Source organism: Gigantopelta aegis, chromosome 14, assembly GCF_016097555.1.
Source record: "Gigantopelta aegis isolate Gae_Host chromosome 14, Gae_host_genome, whole genome shotgun sequence".
NCBI classification, from domain to species: Eukaryota; Metazoa; Mollusca; class Gastropoda; order Neomphalida; family Peltospiridae; genus Gigantopelta; species Gigantopelta aegis.
This window is the reverse complement of record NC_054712.1, coordinates 53,442,022-53,466,383: the sequence shown is the minus strand read 5'-3', so window position 1 is coordinate 53,466,383 and position 24,362 is coordinate 53,442,022. Positions and strand designations below refer to the sequence as shown.

The following is a 24,362-nucleotide window of genomic DNA, read 5'->3' as shown; positions in this document are numbered from 1 at the left end:
CTTCCGATTGGCAGCAAGGGATCTTTTATTTGCGCTTCCCACAGGCAGGATAGCACAAACCATGGCCTTTGTTGAACCAGTTATGGATCACTGGTCGGTGCAAGTGGTTTACACCTACCCATTGAGCCTTGCGGAGCACTCACTCAGGGTTTGGAGTCGGTATCTGGATTAAAAATCCCATGCCTCGACTGGGATCCGAACCCAGTACCTACCAGCCTGTAGACCGATGACCTGCCACGACGCCACCGAGGCCGGTGACTGTAAGAGAGCTAGATGGACATTTGGACATAAACACGCTCTTACATGACCAACAATTGTTTGTATATATATATATATATATATATATATATATATATATATATATATAATTGATTAATTGTGTACAATTAAATTACAGGGGCTTGGATTTTAGAGACGATTATAGAAAAGTGAGTGTTCTTCAGAGCATCTTTGAATGTCCAGCGTTGATTTTAACAGCTACTGCAACATCAGACATAAAGGCTGACATTGACACTGTCTTGGGATTGACTGATGCTAACGTGATTTGCTCTTTACCAGACAGGTAGGTTTATGTTATCCATACTAGACAATTATTGTTGCGCCACTGCATTCATTCTAATGTAAATAGTTAAATGTTATTTTGACACCTGTCAACATGGTATATATTTTGTTTATGCTTTGTTTGAAACTTAATGGAAAACAACAAACAGTGAATTGCTTTTTTGAATATATATATATATATATATATATATATATATATATATATATATAACATTCAGATTCTAATATGCTTTTCACAGTCTGTTAAATTTCTAAGAATTTGTAATATGGACTGTTGCACATAATGTCTTTTCTGCTGCATGCATATGTGTTATTATAAATGAAACTATCATAGTCAGTATGAATCAAAACACATAAAAATAATACCAAAAACATCTTCTAACTTTACCATTACAGGCCTAACATCATGATTTCTACACTAAAATCTACTGAGAAATATGAAGAGGAACTCAAGTGGATAAAAGATGGCATTTTACAACATGGTGTACACATGAAAAACGTTCTTGTATATGTCAATTCAATAAATATGTGTCACAGATTATACATATGGCTACAATCAACACTGAATGAAAATGCATACACAGGCGATGTACACGTTGAAAATAGACTTGTTGAAATGTATCATGCACATACAAACACCTGCTCCAAAGAGCGTATTATGGAAAAGTTCATCACGCCTGGTGGATTTATAAGAGTTCTGATAGCCACTGTTGCTGTGGGTATGGGCATTGACATCCAGACATATCGATAGTTGTGATATGGGGTCTACCACCTACTTTATTGCAACTTTGGCAACAAGCAGGTAGGTGTGGAAGAGATGAAAGAAAGTCTTTAATGACATGTTATGGGTATCCAAGAAGCACCATACAACCATGTCAAACATGTAAAACAAAGTAGCACAAGAACATGCACCTGTCCTACTAAAGTGTACTTGCGAGACCTTGTATCCACACCAACTTGGCAACGAGTTTATTGTCTGAAGTACTTTGCTTTATCTCCGGATAATGAAACGGAAATTAAATGTCTAGGAAACAAGTCTGCTTGTGACAACATGTGTGCTCAAAGCTGTCAATGTTTAGGTTGTTTGTGCTGTTACGTCTGTTGCTTGAAATGCACATGTCCTAGCAAAAACAGTACACTACTAGCCATCATAGAATTTTACTTGAAACAAGCACAGTAATGATTCCATGGCAGTTAACTGGATTAATGCTTGATATGTCACATGTTTGTACAGAACTGATTACAGATCATTACAATGTTTCAATAGTTCAATGTTTCATTTCAATATTTCACTGTTTCATTTCAATATTGATTTTTTATGTTGCTTATCATCAGTTTGTAACAAAAAACTAATTATCTATTTTCATCTCTCTTGTTTTAGCCAACTTTTCCATGTGTTTGTTCATTCTTTGCCTGAATTGCTTTGGGTTTTTTATGCCCCCTTCTATGTAGAAATTTTCAAATCCCTTGAAAAATCTCCCAGTCTTTACTTGGAAAAGTTCCATATGGTGTAGCATTTCCAACCATCCTTAAAACATCTGGTGTCCTGTCAACCTTTCCATGTTTTCTCATGGGAGTTGGTCTGCTGACAACCTTCTCATCAAATACGATCTCTCCACTGTTTTACTTTGCTGTCAAAATCCTGTCTAATGTCGTCAAATCGCCTCCGTGTTGTTTGGATGGTTTGACATAATCCAAGTCGATTTAGGCTTCCAAATACCTATATACAAGTAGAGCAATATGTAATAGCAAACAGTAATTTTTAAAACCTGTAAACTGCACACCCATGGGACCAAGTAAATAGTGAGGTTTTAAATGGTACTTGGTTTACAGAGTTTAAATTTATTGGGGGTGAGTAACGATGAAACTAGAGCGCTTTGAATGATCGTCGGCTTTTGGGTGTCAAATATTTGACCATTCCGAGCCGTAGTCTTAGAGGAAGGCCGTTATATCTTTACATCAGCAGGGGTACCTTGTTGTGTACTCGTCCCCAACAATTCTCCTGGATCCGTGTGTGTGTGTGTGTGTATGTGTGTGTGTGTGTGTGTGTGTGTGTGTGTGTGTGTGTGTCTTTCACAATTTTAAACATTATAAACATCAAAAAGCTTTTTTTACATTACCTTTGTTTTGCATCCTCCTAGCCAAAGCAATAATGACACCATCCGTTGAAGTATATTGCACTGGTAGCTTCGAACAAAACCAACAATGCACAGAAGTGACCCAACAAGAGGTTTAGCAGAAATTACTGTTTTACCCCTTCTTCTCGTTATTGTTTTCCAGTTTTCTTTCTTCGTCAATGCAGCTATTATGATGTTAATCAAAGGGGGGACAAATGCCATGCATCTTTTAAAACAATTTCCCAACTGAAGTTGGTGATGTCCTCAATCCCACTATTGTTTTTGTTTCCGAATGTTTTAGCAAAACTGATCACTCTGAAAGGCGGCCTTTTTTGCAGCCTTGCTGCTGTTGAACAGGCGACGGAATCCAGTGTGGTACTTGGACTTGCTGATGTTGATGAGTGCCTGTCGCAGTTGACTGCTCTTCACAGATGTAGACACCTATAAACAGAATTAAAGAATTAATAAAAACAGATTTGTTTGAACATTCAAACAAATTGCTTGTCTGTGTACTACGCGTGTCTCATATTAATACTGTACATAAAGCATGTAAATATGTTTTTAAATAATATACATTTGCACCCGTAAACAGAATGTCATTGAATAAATCATGTTTTGATAGAAAATAAATGGGTTCATCGAATTTTTGGAATTTAAAAGATAACCTGGCGACTTTTTATGCTCAATAGCAACATCTGCATGTCTGTTTTGAAGTTACACTAATCTAAAACTCGTAAACGTAACACACACACACACACACACACACACACACACACACACACACACACACACACACACACACACACACACAGAAACAATATTATATTCACCTTTTCTCCAGGTGAAAAAGTCTTTGATCTACGACTGGTATGCCTGCTTGGCGTGTGTATCACTCTCTGTCGCTTTGGTGTTTGTCGGGCACTTGGGGTGGCTGGCAGTTTTGTGGCTATGTATGAGCCTGGTTTTTTAACTTTTCTAAATTTTATCTCCACAGTTGACAATTGTTGTTTTTTTGTGTCCATGGAACGAATCGTCAAACTACATTGGACACAGACGAATAATTCGTTTTCGGGAGTGACAGTTACATCAAAAACATCACTTAATGTCTGTGCAGCACTGGGCCCACCTTTAAATTGTGCACAAATTCCTGTTCTACGCAACCGTCCACTTTTATCCTCGAAACGTTCTTTACAGCATGCACATTCCATCGCAGAAACATAAAACGAAACTAATCCATGTTTTAACTTCGCTTGGTATGAGACGGTCCCTGTAACTGCTGCACAAGGCGGAATCGCCCAGTGCGCGATCACGTGGTCTACGTCTCGAAATAGATCGCCGAGCTTTGTAATTGTTGCGACGGAGTGTTACGAAGCGTAGCTGAATGTGGGTGCTGTCGGGTTTCTTTCTGTAGTATGTGTATTAGTGATTAATATGTGGATTTTTTTGGTATCACTTAACTCGAAAATGATCGATGTAAAGGTATTTGACGTCAAACATAGGATTGTTGTGGTATTAGAGCGGGAATCGTTGCCTACCGTTTGGTAGTCAGGAATTGCCAAAAAAAGACATAGGTTGGTCTCTGACTGTAATGAGAGCGTGTTTATGTCCAAATGTCCATCTAGTTCTCTTACAGTCAGAGTACTCGGGCTAGGAAAGAACATACCACAGCATTTGACCAGTTGTTGTGCACTGGTTAGAACGAGAAAAAATCCAATCATTTGAATGGATCCATTGAGGTTGATCGATCCTGCGACGCAAACATCAAAGGTCATGGTATGTGTTGTCTGTGTGATGGTACATATAAAAGATCCCTTGCTGCTAATTGAAGGGTAACATATGGGCTTCCTATCATAACCTGTACGGTTCTTAACCGTTATGTGATGCAATATATCTATAAACAAAAATGTTTTTATATATACTCTTTAAAAATGGTAGGGGAACCTGAAATATTAATATTAATATCAACTATTAGACCAAAGATACGTTTTGACCACAGACATCCCAGTAAAGAACGTTCAGGTCTGTTTATCAACACACCGAAACACATTCCATAGTATGCACGTGCATCACGCAGTTGCCCCGTACACGTGCGTGGGGTGTCATTATCGATTTTGACAATCTCCAGGAAGGTCAATTAATCACTGTGGAACATTATTTCTGTCAATCGTTTTCATTCTGTTGATAATACAATTGTTATTGTTTTGTTTTTAGTCATTTTTAATGTTTGAATTTGCGATTTACTGATAAAAAAACGTCAACTTTCAAATTTTACTTCTGACCCCAATCGTCCTTCAAGATCTTTGGTGGTCATAAAACCAATCTAATTAAAATTAGCGCCACTATTACAAGTGGATCTAAAGACAGCCAGTTGGAGCTCATGTCCACCAATCAAAACCTTACTTGCAGAATCTTGCCAGTGATTTAAAACTAACGACACTGCGTAGTCCCCAATATCCAGGTAACATTTCGTCTGTAAATAATAATTTAAATATTGACCAATCACACTTCGCCTTTTATAACGTTATTTGGGAGCATACAAATTCTAAAAATATCGGGCGAGTCTATTTTAGTGGCCGCAGTACAGCGAACCAATACGTACGGGATGGGTTATCAGTCTTCAATTTTACATTACAAATTATTTATTTATTTATAAAATTTAAAAAAACTAAATCAGTCTTCAGTTTTACATTACAAATTATTTATTTTATAAAATAAAACATGTTTTAAGGCATTCGTAATTCACACGAAACATGTCGTATACCCTCGGGATAATTCGGAATGTTTTCAAATTATTTTTAAATCACTGGCTGGATTCTGCAAGTAAGGTTTTGATTGGTGGACATGAGCTCCAACTGGCTGTCTTTAGATCCACATGTAATAGTGGAGCTAATTTTAATTAGATTGTCATAAAACCTATTGTAATACTGAACTACCGGTTGTAATGTTTGCCCAGTTAATTCACTATTATCATATAACCATTCCCCACAGCTAATATACCTTACAATTTTGGCAATTGTAAATTCTTATTTGAGTCCCCCTATTTCTTTCAACTGGGGACATGCATAATCTTCAAAATTGGGAGACAAGGCCCTTTACCTCACTCCCCATACTCTCAATGCCAAAGGCTATGTAAAGAAATATTTTAAACTACAGCTATTTGGTCTGGTTATTTGGACACTTAGTCGTGAGACGGGGGTGGGGTGGGAGCAGAACCCGCTATTGCTACACACATTACTCCTTACAAAAAGGGGGCGGGACGTAGCCCATTGGTAAAGCGTCCGTTTGATGCGCGTTCGGTCTGGGATCGATCCCCGTCGGTGGACCCATTGGGCTATTTCTCGTTCCAGCCAGTGCACCACGACTGGTATATCAAAGGCCGTGGTATGTGCTGTCCTGTCTGTGGGATGGTGCATATAAAAGATCCCTTGCTGCTAATCGAAAAGAGTAGCCCATGAAGTGGCAGTAGCGGGTTTCCTCTCTCAATATCTGTGTGGTCCTTAACCATATGCCCGACGCCATATAACCGTAAATAAAATGTGTTGAGTGCGTCGTTAAATAAAACATTTCCTTCTTCTTCCTTACAAAAAGTAGCAAGGAATATTTTACAGTGCAACCATCTATTTCATTTGAATTGCCATCTATTATTCCAAGAAGATCTTTTAATATACACAATGCATTTTAACACTTTCTGACAGTATTTCCTCTTTGGTCTGCACTGCCGACAACCTTATTTACACTTACCCGATGCTGCACTTCGCAAGAATTACTTACAAAGATGAATTCCATAAATACAACCTCAATGGACGCCGTCATATTTGTTACTTAACATATAAGTGGCTATATACACGGCCGCGGTGTATATAGCCTTGGCAATTTAATGAGGGTTGACTATTTACACGGCAGTAGTATTTTGAGGCATCACCACACCTCATTTAAAGTTTCTTGTGTATACAGTGATTAATGGTTTATATAGGGTTGCATGAATTACAACTAATCTTGAGGGTAGAATGATGAAAATACATGGTAAAAAGGTTTCAGGTTAGCACATTTTCTCGAATTTGAGGTATTGTTCCAGAACTTGGGAGCGATTGCCCCCCCCCCCCCCCCCCCCCACACCCACACACACACACCCACCCCCGCCCGCCCCCTTTTTCGTACGCCAATAAACTAAAACAGAGTATATGTCAAGATTCCAAGGAAAGAAAACACTGATTACAGAATGCATCCTACCTGGGAAGTCCCCGCTCCTTCCCACATAGGGAAAGAAAGAAATAATAGTTTACAAACACGTCAGCACATTTAACACCATGGCTGTTTGGTGTCTAACAAGATTATGACGACACGTGGTCTGCTAGATACTGGCTGTGAGAAAGCAAACCCATTTCTGCTGAATGAATACACATTAGTTGTACTGCATTAGTCAATAATACACTGCACCATTGAGACCACGTGATTGATTCAGGAACAGCCCTTAGTGTAATACCAGTAATAAAGTGTGTTTTGTTTAACGACACCACTAGAACACATTGATTAATTAATGATCGGTGTCAAACATTTGGTAATTCTGACACGTAGTCATCAGAGGAAACCCGCTACATTTTTCCTAATGCAGCAAGGGATCTTTTATTAGCATTTTCCCCACAGACAGAAAAGCACATACCACGGCCTTTGACCAGTTGTGGTCCACTAGTTGGAATGAGTTAAAACCGAGTCAGTTGAATGGATCCACCGACGTGGTTCGATCATGCGACTCAAGCACCTCAAGCGAGCTACCGGCCTCGGTGGCGTCGTGATTAGGCCATCGGTCTACAGGCCGATAGGTACTCGGTTCGGATCTCAGTCGAGGCATGGGATTTTTAATCCAGATACCGACTCCAAACCCTGAGTGAGTGCTCCGCAAGGCTCAATGGGTAGGTGTAAACCACTTGCACCGACCAGTGATCCATAACTGGTTCAACAAAGGCCATGGTTTGTGCTATCCTGCCTGTGGGAAGCGCAAATAAAAGATCCCTTGCTGCCTGTCGTAAAAGAGTAGTCTATGTGGCGACAGCGGGTTTCCTCTAAAAAAAAACTGTCAGAATGACCATATGTTTGACGTCCAATAGCTGATGATAAGATAAAAAATCAATGTGCTCTAGTGGCGTCGTTAAATAAAACAAACTTTACTTTTTCACTCAAGCGAGCACTGAGCTAAATATGGCTCCCGTACTAGTAATAGTACTGTAACATAATATTAGAAAAACAACAACAAAAACCACAAATCAACAAACCAACACCAACATGTCTGCAATATGTAGGCTACGTGATCGATCACTGCCGGTGGCCCATTGGGCTATTTCTCATTCCAGCCAGTTCACCACAACTTGTATATCAAAGGCCATGGTATGTGCTATCCTGTCTGTGGGATTGTAATTATACCCATCATCACTGTACGCGAAAAAAAACCTAACTAAAACACACGAGCCTACAGGAAGGAAATGGTTTATTTAACGACGCACTCAACACATTTTATTTATGGTAATATAGCGTCGGACATATGGCTAAGGATCACACATATATTGAGGGAGGAAACCCGCTGTCGCCATTTCATGGGCTACATTTTTCGATTAGCAGCAAGGATCTGTAATATGATCATATAGGCTACTGTAGAAAAGGGCACCACGTAAATCTAATAATAGATAATAGAGTGCATACATGATGTCATTGATATACTTCACTGGTTTTAAATTGCATTGAATGTCACTCAGTCTATTACGGTATATGTTGAAGGAGATTTTAGAAACAAAACCGTGTTCATGTTTCATGTTTTATTTTACCACACGTAGAGAAAACAGCATAAGGGAATCATACTATATAAATTGCATGGTGGGTGTTGTTATACTAGTCTACTTTAATTGTAAGTTTTGTGATATTGTCTGTCTGTCTGTATCTCTCTCTCTCTCTCTCTCTCTCTCTCTCTCTCTCTCTCTCTCTCTCTCTCTCTCTCTCTCTCTCTCTCTCTCTCTCTCTCTCTCTCTCTCTCTCTCTCTCTCTCTCTCTCTCTCTCTCTCTCTCTCTCTCTCTCTCTCTCTCTTTCTATATACATACATACATACATATACATATGTGTATATATATATATATATTTATATATATGTGTGTGTGTGTGTGTATGCATGTATGTATATGTCATGCTAGAGTACTTTAAGTGTGTGTTTTGTGATACTGTTTGTTTGTGTTTGTCTATCTGTCTCGCTCTCATAACCTTCATCATTGTAGGCAAAAAACAACAACTAAAACACCCAAAAGAGGAGCAAAATTGGCTATGTATTATTTGAGAACGATTATTAAAATAGTGACAATATTTAGGAATGACAGTGTCATTATATGCCAAATGTCCTTTAAGTAATTTCAACGAATTACTCACTTTTATACCTGGTTCTATATTGTTTCACATTTTAACAGCTGATGGCAAAATATTTTCGTATGGAACTGAGTTCTACGCTGAAATCTACAACTATTTATTTCATTCCGTACGTTATACGTAGTTCCACTGAAGCAGTATAGGGAATCAGTGATGAAAGATAATGCGACCTCGGTGGTGTCGTGGTTAAGCCATCACACATATGGCTGGTGTGGTATAGGGTTCGCAGCCCGGTACCGGCTCCCACCCAGAGCAAGTTTTAACGACTCAATGGTCAGGTGTAAGACCACTACACCCTCTTCTCTCTCACTAACAACTAACCAACAACTAACCCACTGTTCTGGACAGACAGCCCAGATAGCTGCTATGTGTGTCCAGGACAGCGTGCTTGAACCTTAATTGGATATAAACAAGAAAATAAGTAAAAGAAAGAAAGAATGCGGTGTGTTAAACCCTTAAATGACGTGTGGTGGTGTTACACTGGGCTTTTCCCCTCAAAATACTACTGCCGTGTAAATAGCCAACGCTCATTTGCCGATGCTATATACACGGCCGCCGTGTATATAGCCAAGTCTATGTTAAGTGACAAATATGGCGGCGTCCCTTGAGGTTGTATTTATGGAATTCATCTTTGTAAGTAATTCTTGCGATTTGCATCGGGTAAGTGTAAATAAGGTTGTCGGCAATGCAGACCAAAGAGGAAACACTCAGAAACAGTTAAAAATGCATTGTGTATGTTAAAAGATCTTCTTGGAATAATAGATGGCAATTCAAATGAAATAGATGGTTGCACTGTCAATTGTTAGCCAAATGTGCTATTTTTCACACCACAATGTATATGTTCAGGGTCTCTAGGGCTGGGGTTTCTAAAAATAAAATTATAATGTGTTAGAGTTGTAGGGATCCTATGTCCGCCTTTCTTATCTACATGATACTTGCCAGTTTCGAAGAAGAAAGCTACCGTTAGTCCCGATTTGGTTAAGAACACGTTAATGAAACTACGTTTTTAATATTAAATATATTTTTGAAGTGTATAAAATATTTTAAAATTATAGTAACATTTAACCATGAAACCTAAGAATAACTTCTTTTCACATAGTGCATAATAGAAAATAATATTAACTGTAAAATGATCATGTAGGCTATATAGCAAAAAAAACCACCCAAAAACCCCATCAAAACCCAACAATAGATTGTTTAGTGTATACGTGATGTCGTTGACACACGTCATTGCATCTTCATAATACACACGAAATTTATGATGGTTCTTTCATTTTAACTCACCCTTCTCGAACTTCCTGGTTTTAAATTGCATGAAACGTCACTGATTACTAGTATATTCTGTTGAATGTTGTCGTTTTTTATTTCACCACACGGGATATTATATAAATTGCATGGTGAGTGTTGACATGCTATTTTACTTTAATAGTTGTGGGGTTTTTATTTATTTTATTTCTTGTTGTGTTTTTGTTGTTGTTTTATTTCTATATGTTCAGTGTGTCTAATGTTAATATTACACAACTAACAAGTGTCTGTCAAATAAGACATTTAAAATGTATTATTATTAGTAGTATTTTTTAAACTTTCTAGTTTAGGATTGTTTTATGTGTATCTCTAGTCAATTCATTTGCATGCATTTAGTGCAGTAGTATTGCTCGAAGTATATATGGTGTGGGTTTTTTTGTTTTGTTTTTTGTTTTGGGTTTTTTAACAAATTTTCAATGTGTTGCTGAGGGCCCGATGAAAGATTAGCGTGTGCTAAACCTGTCACCCTCATTAAATAAAGTTATTATTATTATTATTATTATTATTATTATTATTATTATTTAATAATGTATGTCTGTCTATTTGTCTGTCTGTTTGTGTGTGTGTCTCTCTCTTTCTCTCCCTGTTTCTCCTCTCTCTCTCTCTCTCTCTCTCTCTCTCTCTCTCTCTCTCTCTCTCTCTCTCTCTCTCTCTCTCTCTCTCTCTCTCTCTCTCTTTCTTAGTGGAATTATGACTAGATAAGAATGTTCTGATTTTTATACCATCCAATATGGATTACTAATAATCCTTTTTTTCAAGCAAACATATTATAATGACTTTCCATGGTTTGCAACCATTGTAAAATATTTCCGACTTACTAGTCACATATCCACCGGGCCCCGTACGAATTTTTCTACCTACGGTGGATGTCTGTGATTTCGAGAAATCGGGGGTATCGCAGGGGTCTGCGGCATCCGTGTGTTGCAGTCACATATTCGGCGGGGCCTGCGCGGTGCCCTTTAAGTTTTCTAGATTCCAATCGCGAGGCGCCCGTTTGTAAACTGCAAGGGTACCGGTATCGCAGAATAATCCTACGGACGCCGCACGGCAGTCGGACGAGAGCCGTGAAATACCCGTACGATGTTTACCACATCGTACAGGGCTCGTAAGGGACTCGCACGGACATCGTAAAATACTCGTACGATCATTGTAAAATACTCGTACGATGATCTTGGAAATCGTACGGGTGCCGTACGATATGAGGGACCCGAAATTTCGTCCCAAAATCGTACGGCATCCGTACGAATGTTGCGGGGGTATTACGGCCAGTAAAAATCGCTACGGCATGCAACCCGTCCGAATTACACACGACACCCCTACAACGTGTGCGAATCACCAACATACTGCCGTGCGACTCCCGTACGCCCTGTACGATTTGGTAATCGCACGGAATTCGCGTAGAAAATCGTTCAAATGAGAACGGGGTATTACGGCCAGTAAAAATGTCTACGACACAGATGCCATGTCTGGTGTATTTTAACGTCTGGGTCTGTAACTGTAACGTGTTATCAATATATATTAATACGTTCATATCTTTAGATGAATTTACTTCTATAAACATCAACAGTAAGTATAAGAAATCCACATTGATTAATATATACCTTTCCTATTGGTTGTTAAGAAAAATGAATGAGTAAGGTTCGAACATTGTGCAGCTGCCAGTCTGGCAGTGTGAAAATATAGCGCATGTTCTATAACGCCTGTTGCCAGATCTGTAGTTGATGTCAGCACATACGCGCTGTGTTTTGTCACATTCGATTCAATGCGTTTCATTTTGAACTGGCATCAGATCCAGACCCAGACCCGGTGTGTTTTGGGCCTAACAGAATCGTTTAGGCAATTAAAATTGCGTATTAAATACATTTTCATGTTTAGAATACCAGTGTCTGTGTATCCTATGTACATTTGTGGTCGTGTACTGTCGTATATAGCAGTTATTTTTTATTCATTTATTTCCTTTATAATTAAGGTTCAATCACGCTGTACTGGGCACACACACTATCAGCTATATGGACTGTCTGTCCAGGACAGTAGGTTAGTGGTATGTTGTTAGTTGTTAGTAAGAGACAAGTCGGTATAGTGGCCATACACCTACTCATTGAATTGTTAAACTTGCTCCGAGTGGTAGCCGGTAAGGCGACGTGAACCCAGTACCTAACAGTCGTATGTCTGGTTATTACAAAAATAGAAAACAAATATAGACAGGCACGGCGGAGTAGGAGGAGGCCTGGCGGGGACTCTACCCCTTCCCCCAATAATTCTGAATCAAAAATATTATCTTAAGGCATAGATGAATTTTATTTCTAGAATGCAGGAAACTGCATTTCAGGACGCCTAGTTTTCAAAGTTTTACAGAGGAGAATACCTAGAAACTTTGCTTTGCGCCCTCATCTCAGTTACCCCCTACCCCAAATGTCTACTTGATTCCGCCGTGCCTGAGAGACCCTAGACACTTTGCTTTGCGCCCTCATCTCAGTTACCCCCTACTCCAAATGTCTACTTGATTTCGCCGTGCCTGAGAGACCCTAGACACTTTGCTTTGCGCCCTCATCTCAGTTACCCCCTACTCCAAATGTCTACTTGATTTCGCCGTGCCTGAGAGACCCTAGAAACTTTGCTTTGCGCCCTCATCTCAGTTACCCCCTACTCCAAATGTCTACTTGATTTCGCCGTGCCTGAGAGACCCTAGACACTTTGCTTTGCGCCCTCATCTCAGTTACCCCCTACTCCAAATGTCTACTTGATTTCGCCGTGCCTGAGAGACCCTAGAAACTTTGCTTTGCGCCCTCATCTCAGTTACCCCCTACTCCAAATGTCTACTTGATTTCGCCGTGCCTGAGAGACCCTAGAAACTTTGCTTTGCGCCCTCATCTCAGTTACCCCCTACTCCAAATGTCTACTTGATTTCGCCGTGCCTGAGAGACCCTAGAAACTTTGCTTTGCGCCCTCATCTCAGTTACCCCCTACTCCAAATGTCTACTTGATTTCGCCGTGCCTGAGAGACCCTAGAAACTTTGCTTTGCGCCCTCATCTCAGTTACCCCCTACTCCAAATGTCTACTTGATTTCGCCGTGCCTGAGAGACCCTAGACACTTTGCTTTGCGCCCTCATCTCAGTTACCCCCTACTCCAAATGTCTACTTGATTTCGCCGTGCCTGAGAGACCTTAGAAACCCTCATTTTTTACTGTTATAACTGACCATTTACTTCTGACAAAAGTTTGTATCTTGCATAAATTTTTAGTTGCTACATTGTAATTACATAAAGGTTTGTAGAAACTATTCTGTATTTAAAATAGTATCAATTATACTCAGTCACGTGAGCATAAAGCAAATGTAAATGAGGCAATTATTTGTTTATGGAATAAACTTTACTACAACTACCAGCACCACCACCACGACTACGACTACTACCACTACTATGACGACTACTACGATTACTACGACTACGATTACTACTACTACTACTACTACTACTACCACCACTACTACTACTATTATTATTATGTTATATTTTTTCAGATACCTCTACCTGAAAAATGTGTGAAACTAAAGACCCGTTTACACTAGACAACAAACAAATGGCGTCGTCAGGTGGAGACCGTGAAGGGGTTTATTCCATAATTGTCGACACCAGTATTAAGCTGAGAACAAGCATGGAAGAAGAGCCACCTTACGCAAAATACAACTTTATAATGACTAGCGTACGTACAGGGCACATAGCAACATAACTTTATAATGACTAGCGTACGCACAGGGCACATAGCAACATAACTTTATAATGACTAGCGTACGTACAGGGCAGATAGCAACATAACTTTATAATACCTAATATAAGTGTAGAAGCCCAAAATGTTCCATCTGCCCAAGATGTCCCAATGCTAAAAATTATGTACTAAGGCGAATCAAAATGCCCCAACTGCAAAATAGTGTGTTGTAACAGAAATATACGAATAACAGCACGTTTTATATAGTGGTTTCGTTAAACAAAACTAACTTTAACCATTCATCGATCCATCTGTACGTACCTAACTTAATATCTATCCACCTACCTATATACATGTACATGCATCCATCCATACATACATACACCCATCCATACATACATACAATGTCATGGTCCTATGTATATGGTTGTGTTAAAGAACATCCTTTTTATGGATGCTTCAATCGCTCAGAATTTATCGTGTCAAGTATGCAAGTTGCGGGCGATTCGGTGCCACAGGTTCGAGTCCGAGCAACGGCATGAGACAGTTTGTGAGGCCAGAAAGGATTTAATTATCCCCTGCGCCAGTGCGTTAATATCTATGTATTTAATAGTCAAATAAGAAATACATACAATATATAGATATTCATACATCAATACATCAATACATACGTATACATAAATACATACATACATACATACGTGTCAGTGTACAATTGCGGGCGATTCGGTGCCACAGGTTCGAATCCCAGCAACAGCATAGGACAATTTGTGAGGCCAGAAAGGGTTTAGGTATCCCCTGCGCCAGTGCGTTAATATCTATGTAACAGTCAACCTCGACATACATGCAATATATTCATACACACACACACACACACACACACACACATATAAATCATACTCGTTTGTGCACGCATGTACAGTTTCAAAATTGCCACGTCTTTAAATGGTTTAACCAGAGCCCCACGACTGGTGTATCAAAAGCCGTTGTATGTGCCGTCCTGTCTGTGGGAAAGTGCATATGAAAGATTGATGCTAATGGTGTCAGAATTACCAAATGTTTGACATCCAATAGCTGATGATTAATTAATTCGTGTACTCTAGAGGTATCGTTAAACAAAACAAACTTTGAATGGTGTAAGCAAATACAACAAAGTAGCGTTTAACATATTTATTTTTTATGGCATGTCTTGGCCTAAGATGTCCTAAGGACATTTTGGGCCAAGCACTGCCCAAGATGTCCCAACTGGGCTGCTACAAGTCCTGTTCCTCATAAACGGTTCAGAGTTGTTGCCATTCCTTGTCTCCTAAACACAGTTAAATGTCTGTTTTAGAAGTGTCTTGGCTTCACTATATGAGTCCTTTGTTAAAATAACAAAAACAGAAGAAATTTCTTTGCCATCAAATAGTTTTATTTAAGCACAAAAAAAAAAAAATCCCAAACAAACAACAAACACTCCAAACAAAACAAACAAACTAACAAACACAAAAAAAGTTAGATAACTGTTACGTTAAACTTTGAACCATCTATAGATTTTCCTCCTTTTTTTTTTTTTAACCATAATTAATTAAATAAAATTATATGGTTGTAATGTTGTATGGGCATGTATAGTTTAAGGTATAATGCTTGCCCGCCTGAAAACAGCTAATAAACAATGTCCTGGGTGACTGTTGTTTTGTTTAACAGAATTCAACAGCGGACAAGACAAACGGTGGTTACTGGTCACGGAAGCAATATTTTGTCTTTCAGACTTATCACAGTTCTTCTGTTTTACAGAATTCAAAAACTGACAAGAAGACAGACGTTGGTTACTGGTCACGGAAGCGGTGTTTTGTCTTTCAGATTTATCACAGTTCTTCTGTTTTACAGAATTCAATAGCGGACAAGAAGACAGACGTTGATTACTGGTCACGGAAGCGGTGTTTTGTCTTTCATATTTATCACAGTTCTTCTGTTTTACAGAATTCAACAACTGACAAGAAGACAGACGTTGGTTACTGGTCACGGAAGCGGTGTTTTGTCTTTCAGATTTATCACAGTTCTTCTGTTTTACAGACTTCAAAAACTGACAAGAAGACAGACGTTGGTTACTGGTCACGGAAGCGGTGTTTTGTCTTTCAGATTTATCACAGTTCTTCTGTTTTACAGAATTCAATAGCGGACAAGAAGACAGACGTTGATTACTGGTCACGGAAGCGGTGTTTTGTCTTTCATATTTATCACAGTTCTTCTGTTTTACAGAATTCAACAGCGGACAAGAAGACAGACGTTGGTTACTGGTCACGGAAGCGGTGTTTTGTCTTTCATATTTATCACAGTTCTTCTGTTTTACAGAATTCAACAGCGGACAAGAAGACAGACGTTGGTTACTGGTCACGGAAGTGGTGTTTTGTCTTTCAGATTTATCACAGTTCTTCTGTTTTACAGAATTCAACAGCGGACAAGAAGACAGACGTTGGTTACTGGTCACGGAAGCGGTGTTTTGTCTTTCATATTTATCACAGTTCTTCTGTTTTACAGAATTCAACAACTGACAAGAAGACAGACGTTGGTTACTGGTCACGGAAGCGGTGTTTTCTCTTTCATATTTATCACAGTTCTTCTGTTTTACAGAATTCAACAACTGACAAGAAGACAGACGTTGGTCACTGGTCACGGAAGCGGTGTTTTGTCTTTCATATTTATCACAGTTGTTCTGTTTTAGAGAATTCAACAACTGACAAGAAGACAGACGTTGGTTACTGGTCACGGAAGCGGTGTTTTGTCTTTCATATTTATCACAGTTCTTCTGTTTTAGAGAATTCAACAACTGACAAGAAGACAGACGTTGGTTACTGGTCACGGAAGCGGTGTTTTGTCTTTCATATTTATCACAGTTGTTCTGTTTTACAGAATTCAACAACTGACAAGAAGACAGACGTTGGTTACTGGTCACGGAAGCGGTGTTTTGTCTTTCATATTTATCACAGTTCTTCTGTTTTATAGAATTCAACAACTGACAAGAAGACAGACGTTGGTTACTGGTGACGGAAGCGGTGTTTTGTCTTTCATATTTATCACAGTTAACTTGTTCTGTTTTACAGAATTCAACAGCGGACAAGAAGACAAGCGCTGGTTACTGGTCACAGAAGCGGTGTTTTGTGTTGCTGATTGCTGTTCTTCTTGTCGTTATCCTGGTGTCTGCCTCTGTAGGCGTTACAATATTTGTAGTTCAAAAACTTAAATGTAAGCAAAACTACAACATATCATTAACATGTTTATTAAACCTCGCTGTATAAGAAACATTAAAAGTTTGACTTTTTTTAATCACCCATAGTCTTTTTTTTTAGTGAGGAAATTTAATGCATCTCTTTATGTTATACATTTTTGGAAAAAAGCTAAAAAGAATCTTATTTTATTTCCTTTCTTTTAGCAATAAAATATCATTTTAAATACAGTTAGTTATGCAGCTTTCGGTTTTGTTTATGATTTTAGCGACAGGTCAGTCAACACCCCCGCCATCCACCACTCCAAAGGCGTTAACAACAAGAACAACAGCTGTGTCAACAACATTGGAAACAACTGTGTCAACTCTACCAAATGTGTCACCACCAACAACTGTATCAACAACACTACCAACAACTGTATCAACAACACCACCAACAACTGTATCAACAACAACACCACTAACAACTGTATCAACAACACCATCAACAACTACACCAACAACACCACCAACAACTGTATCAACACCACCACCAACAGGTCAGGTCAGGTCATAGGGTTTTATGTGCACATTCAGAACAAGCTGTTGTAGCGCACGCCTGTCATGAGCACGAGCCGGCCTTGGCCGGCTCCTCCGTCCATGACAGGAAAGGTGGGGGGGGGGGGGAGGAGGGACCGCCTGCACTGGCAGGTGCAAGGGAGCACCAGCAGCCCGACCAAGTCGGTAGTAGCAGGCGGTGTGTGTGTGTGGGGGGGGGGGGGGGTGCTATGGAATTTTGAATGGAGCAATTATATGCTAAAGAGAAAAGGTGCGCAATTTTGATTGAGGAAATTTGGCGCAATTTTGAACGGTCGGTCAAAAAGTAATTGGCAGAGCTAGTATAGGTTTTGACATTAGTGAATCGAGAGTAGCTCGTTAATTAGACCTCTAAGATGCCGTGGTATCTCCCTAGGTTGCCCATAGGGCCTGACCTCTTCTGGTCGTGGCATGACAACCCAGGGGAGACTCGTGCAATTGTGTTGACACCGGTAGGCAAGGCTTGTTGTTCCGGGGGATTTTGTCCAGGTGTTACACCACCAACAACTATATCAACGACCAAACTAACAGGTTTTCGCATTTCTCTTATACATATACATCTGTGGTGGTACCTGTAATGTATTTATTTATTTGTTTGTGTGTTTGTTTATTTTTAATAAACTAAACGTGATCGTGTTTAACGTTCATGGACGTATGAACCCATGGGCGGATCCAAGGGGGGGGGGGGGGGACCAGGGGGACGCGTCCCCCAAAAAAATTGTTCAAGTGCCCTCAAAATGTCCAAGTGCCCTTTTTGTTTGTAGAATTTTTTTTTTTTTAAGTAAACAATAATTATATTGTAGATAAATGAAATCAAGATTTTCGTGTACATGCGCAAGCTTGCAGATATGTGTCTGTGTTATTAAGTCTCAATGGGGCCCCATTGAGGTTCTAACGCGAGTGACGCCAATTTACTTCATTATTGCTAGTATATTATGACGTAGAACTGTAGGAATTCATATTAATTGTAAATATCAAAACTTGTAGTAAGGTGCCCTTTTGACGAGTCAATGTGCCCTTCTTTTTTGGTCCCCCCCCCTAAAAATATTTCCTGGATCCGCCCATGGAACCACATAACCGCTTTACACACTGTATAACCGTGTGCTTATTTGTGTACGTGTACGTTTACGCACGTGTGCGTGTCGGTACGTGGGTGTAGCTTGAACTGCTCCAAAAGAGGATTAAAATGGATGTCAGGCCAGTACATGCAATACAGAGAATATAATACGTTGTTGTTGGATGCCATTTATCTTACGATTGGTTAAAAAAAAAAAAAAAACACGTATCTAACGAGCGAAAACGAGTAACAGGTTTTTATTCTTAAACAACGAGTTGTAAGATAAATAGTATTTAACAAACATGAATGTAGTATTCTATTCCTTACACAGCCTGAAAAGAACCTACTTAAAAAATAAATTTAAACGTCGTTTCCAACTAAAATGTATTTACGACACTCAGGCTCAATGAACCGTTTTAGGTTAACTTGCAGTTCACTGAACAATCAATTTGGGTCGTCATTATTTCATTGGATGGTATGGCTGTGATGATCGGGTAATCGCCGTGGACCAATCAGTCACACGTCTCAAAAGTCATCTTCAACATACGTTCGAGATAATATTGATCTACAACGAGTCATCTGTTATTATACGGGTGTTTCAGAATGTTTTGACCCCCTTTACCAAATCTTGAATCCATCCCTAAATAAATGTTGTCCAACAAACATATGTATACAGTGCAACACTAATGTTTAAATATTACATAGCCAAATATCATCAACAACATAATTACAGGAAAAATACATTGTTTTCAACATTGGATGTTTCTCACTTTCATTACCGTGTATAATTAAGGTCTGGAAATGGTTTCATGGATGTTATGTTTTGTACATGCCCATCTCAAACTCTTTATGTAGCAAACATATAACGTATTTATTATTATACGATAAGCTATATTTATATTCTATTGATAAAACATCGTATTATATAACATTTAGTGAAATATTTTAAAATATCAGTGAAATAAAAGTGTTATCAGTCACTCAGTGATAACACATTTTAGAGTGAAATGCTCACTATTTCACTCTAAAATGTGTTATCGTCACTGTAGAAAGTGTTATCTTCACTGTAAGAAAGCCGGAACTATTTTGCTGCTGGCATTTTAAAAATAAAAGTAAATTGCCAAAAGTTATATAATAAATAAAAATTTCATGTTTTTTTGTCAAATATGATTTATATCTCGAGTAAAATTTGCAATCATATCACACTCGTCGCGCTTGTGAAATATCCTCTATATATTTACTCATTTTCGCAATTGTACTACTACGAATATTATAATTATTGTTTTTTGCTCCTGTAAATCATGTTTTACCATTGATCACGTGTCCTCATATGCCGTAAAATACGGCCTGAGCGTAGTAAATTCTTGTCTTGTCTTGATGTAGTATTCTCTATGTCTTAGTGATTGTCATTAATCAGATTTTATTATAATATGTTATTATATAATCAAACATCTTCTTTGTTTTTTTTCAGGCAACTGTTCCACCTCTAAAGTATGCCACGCCTGCACAAGCCGTGAAGTCAATGGAAGATGCCGGGCAAATGGAGCATTGGTAGACACAGTCGAGTTTGGCATGACAATACGATGCACCATGGCTTGTTTCGCTGAAGTCAGAGGACCAGATAGCAATTGTAATTTTTAATGAACATTTTAATAAATTTTAGACATTTTTTTAAAGAATAGGCTTGCCTATTCAAATACTGTTAGAACTGTCGTGAACAATTCAAATACATTTTTCAAAGCAGTATCACAGTCTTGTTGATTCCTGCCTATGATTCCAGGCCTGGTGCTGATAAAACTTTTAGAGTCTAGACAAGAGACTCTAATAGAAAGAAAGAAAGAAATGTTTTATTTAACGAAGCACTCAACACATTTTATTTACGGTTATATGGCATCAGACATATGGTTAAGGACCACACAGATTTTAAGAGGAAACCCGCTGTCGCCACTACATGGGCTACTCTTTCCGATTAGCAGCAAGGGATCTTTTATTTGCGCTTCCCACAGGCAGGATAGCACAAACCATGGCCTTTGTTGAACCAGTTATGGATCACTGGTCGGTGCAGGTGGTTTACACCTACCCACTGAGCCTTGCGGAGCACTCACTCAGGGTTTGGAGTCGGTATCTGAACCCAGTACCTACCAGCCTGTAGACCGATGGCCTAACCACTACGCCACCGAAGCCAGTGAGACTCTAATAGAGTCTGAGACACTAATGTCATGAGAATGCCATACAAATTGTATGCATGTGACGTCATTAGAGATTGAGTCTGGACTCTTAATAAAGGTTTTATAAGCACATGCCCAGGTGTCGACAAGTTAATAAATTACAATGTATATAAATGCTGCTATTAAAGCTCAAACCTATGTTATCAGTCACAGAAAGATTCCTTTTTGACCCCCCATCTAAAAATACTATCGGAGTAACATATTTTAAATATAAAGCATTATACGGATAAATACATTTAGAATGACCTTTGGCTGAATTATTTTAAATTTCGTTTGGCTGTTGGAGAATATGTTTATTAAACTATAAAACCAATAATTACAGTCACTTAATAAGTACTATTTGCAATTTATAGATACGGTATTCAACAATAATAATTTTAATAATTACATATCACTATTGATTTTTAGCAACTAAAAGTACATATTAAAAACATTCTTGTTTTAAATATTAGTGTCTGTATGGTGTGCAATGTATTTCTTGTTATCCTAATGTTTGTAGTAGCCCAAACTTATTTTACTTCCAAATAATTTCATACATACTTTAACATTTGTGTTAGGAAGTAATATGAAATCTGAGTTACTACAAACATTAGGATGACCAGAAACACATTCGGTATACAGAAACTGATATTCTAAACAATAAACTGTATTCAAGATGTAACTTTAGTTGTTAAAAAGGATTTGTTAAATGAAATATGTTACAATGATTGCAAAGTCAGAATAATCCCTTCAACATTTTTGTTTAAAAATATATCTAAACTGTTTGGGGTTTTTTTTCTCATGACTGGTGTTATTTTGTTTAGATGTGTACCGTGGCTGTGTCTCCTCTGAAGGTGACAGGGTGATGAAGGCATCCCAGGGCACAGAACTGTGTTTTCAGATGGAAAAATGGCCTGGTGCAGGTCTGAGTACATACTGCTTCTGTTGTGGCGAACTGTGCAATGTGCAAGACATGACCACGCATGGTGGAAGGGATTAGATGTTGACCTAACATGGTGGAAGGGATTAAATGTTGACCTAACATGGAGGAAGGGATTAAATGGTGACCTAACACGGTGGAAGGGATTAGATGTTGACAGAACAGAACTTTATTACACTCAGGGCTATCGTTCGATGGCATTTGAGGAATACAAATTTACATATTGAGATATGTTTCAAACATTAAGTTCTCTTTAAATAGTCTGTAAGTTAAACCTTTATTGGATTTTGAAATGTCTCTTTGCCAGCTCTGTAAAAACTGGTCCGAGAGTCTTTGTTTGACTAATGTCTTTAACCATGCTACTGAACTAAACATTTGCTTGTCCCAGATATTATTTAGGCCAAGCTTACAAAATATATTTCTAACACTGATAATCCATTTATGGTTTGTTCCACATTGTATATAGTCATGAAATAATAATTTGTAGATCTGAACTAATAGTTTGGAATATTTATCTGTCAGAAGACGAGCCCAAAAACACAAAATAAGCATAGATATTATAAGCAGTAGTGGTTTTCTTCCACTCTCTCCATAAAGCATATATACAGGTGTGTTTTCTTCCACTCTCTCCATATAGCATATATACAGGTGTGTGTTTTCTTGCATTTGCTATATATCATAAAAACTGGACATGTACACTTTCTAATATAGATATTTTCAAGTCCCCAGATTTCACAACCATAGAATAATATAGGAACAACTGCATCAAAAAATAATTTTAAATGATATTCAATTGACAAACAATATTCATTTGATTTCTTTAAGATATAAACATGACTTTGCGAGCCTGTTGTGCTAGGTGTTTTTTGCATAAATTGAATTTATTGGGGGTTTTCGAACCATATTCCCAAATATTTGTATTCATTTACATTCTCAATCTCGATGGAAGGGATTAGATGTTGACTACACATGGTGGAAGGGATCAGATGTTGACTACACATGGTGGAAGGGATCAGATGTTGACTACACATGGTGGAAGGGATCAGATGTTGACTACACATGGTGGAAGGGATTAGATGTTGACTACACTACAAGAGAGAGGGAGGGGGGAATTAAGCAGAATGAAAGTAAACAAAATAAAATATTTACATCTATTAGTTGGTCATATATTTCTTGGCTACAAGGGTATATCACGGTTTTGTATATGTGAAAAAAGTTTAATCAAATAACATTAAAAAAGAAAAGAAATTCATATTGATGAATTTAAAACAAATTCCTAACTTTGCTGTGGTTGCAAGATGTTTTTTACCAACAGTCTTATTTTATCAATAAAATTATTTATTAAATACATTTTCTTGTTTAAAATATCAGTGTCGTGATCAAGAAAGAAAGAAATGTTTTATTTAACGATGCACTCAACACATTTTATTTACGGTTATATGGCGTCAGACATATGGTTAAGGACCACACAGATTTTGAGAGGAAACCCGCTGTCGCCACTACATGGGCTACTCTTTCCGATTAGCAGCAAGGGATCTTTTATTTGTGCTTCCCACAAGCAGGATAGCACAAACCATGGCCTTTGTTGAACCAGTTATGGATCACTGGCCGGTGCAAGTGGTTTACACCTACCCATTGAGCCTTGCGGAGCACTCACTCAGGGTTTGGAGTCGGTATCTGGATTAAAAATCCCATGCCTCGACTGGGATCCGAACCCAGTACCTACCAGCCTGAGGACCGATGGCCTAACCACGACACCACCGAGGCCGGTACATGTGTCGTGATCAAGACCATATCTCTGTACAATACAGAGATGAACAGGCATTTGGCAAAATAGTGGTTGATTCCATGGGACAGCCACTCCCGAGAGCCTTTACTGGATAGTACATCCAGGCTGTCCAGAACACCCTTATGAAACATTAGGGCAAAAGTAGGAATGAAAATATAGAAAAAGTAGGAAAAAAGTAGGAAAACAGAAGGAAAAAGTAGGACAAAAGTAGGACTGAAACAGTACGTAGCAACATTAATCATACTCATACTGGGAAAATGAATGTGTTAAATCCAAAAAGTGATATTACTGAGAAAACACTTTTAAAAGGGTTTGTGGTGCACACACTGCTCAGTTTGTGCCTATATGTTCTGTTCTATCCACAATGACGTGAATCTTAAGTAATGGTCATGATATATAATAATTTGAAATATTTCAAGGTATTGAGAAAAAAAAACCCACAGAATGTGGGACAGATGGATAAACAGACAGAAAGAAGGATGGAGAGAAACAGAAAT

General features: G+C 38.5%; 2 protein-coding genes across 5 annotated transcripts; one reads left to right on the top strand and one right to left on the bottom strand.

The window, feature by feature from the left end:
- Positions 1-2,300: 2,300 nt before the first annotated feature.
- Positions 2,301-3,848, bottom strand: LOC121389440. Its single transcript, XM_041521068.1, has 2 exons — positions 3,509-3,848; positions 2,301-3,119 (listed from the first exon to the last, which is right to left on the bottom strand). The coding sequence occupies exons 1-2, from the start codon at positions 3,698-3,700 to the stop codon at positions 2,976-2,978; spliced, it is 336 nt and encodes a 111-aa protein (XP_041377002.1). The 5' UTR covers positions 3,701-3,848; the 3' UTR covers positions 2,301-2,975.
- A 4,575-nt stretch (positions 3,849-8,423) lies between these two features.
- Positions 8,424-23,426, top strand: LOC121388889 (location of vulva defective 1-like). 4 transcript variants are annotated; one of them, XM_041520423.1, is made up of 6 exons: positions 8,424-8,543; positions 13,907-14,088; positions 17,175-17,316; positions 17,566-17,835; positions 20,401-20,559; positions 21,961-23,426. In XM_041520423.1, exons 2-6 carry the CDS (start codon positions 13,924-13,926, stop codon positions 22,134-22,136), a joined length of 912 nt encoding a protein of 303 aa, XP_041376357.1. In that variant the 5' UTR covers positions 8,424-8,543; positions 13,907-13,923; the 3' UTR covers positions 22,137-23,426. The 4 variants fall into 4 exon arrangements, with proteins under 4 accessions (XP_041376357.1, XP_041376356.1, XP_041376359.1 ...); XM_041520422.1 differs by lacking the exon at positions 8,424-8,543 and adding an exon at positions 10,350-10,478; XM_041520424.1 differs by lacking the exon at positions 8,424-8,543 and adding an exon at positions 12,377-12,420.
- The last annotated feature ends 936 nt before the right edge of the window (positions 23,427-24,362 follow it).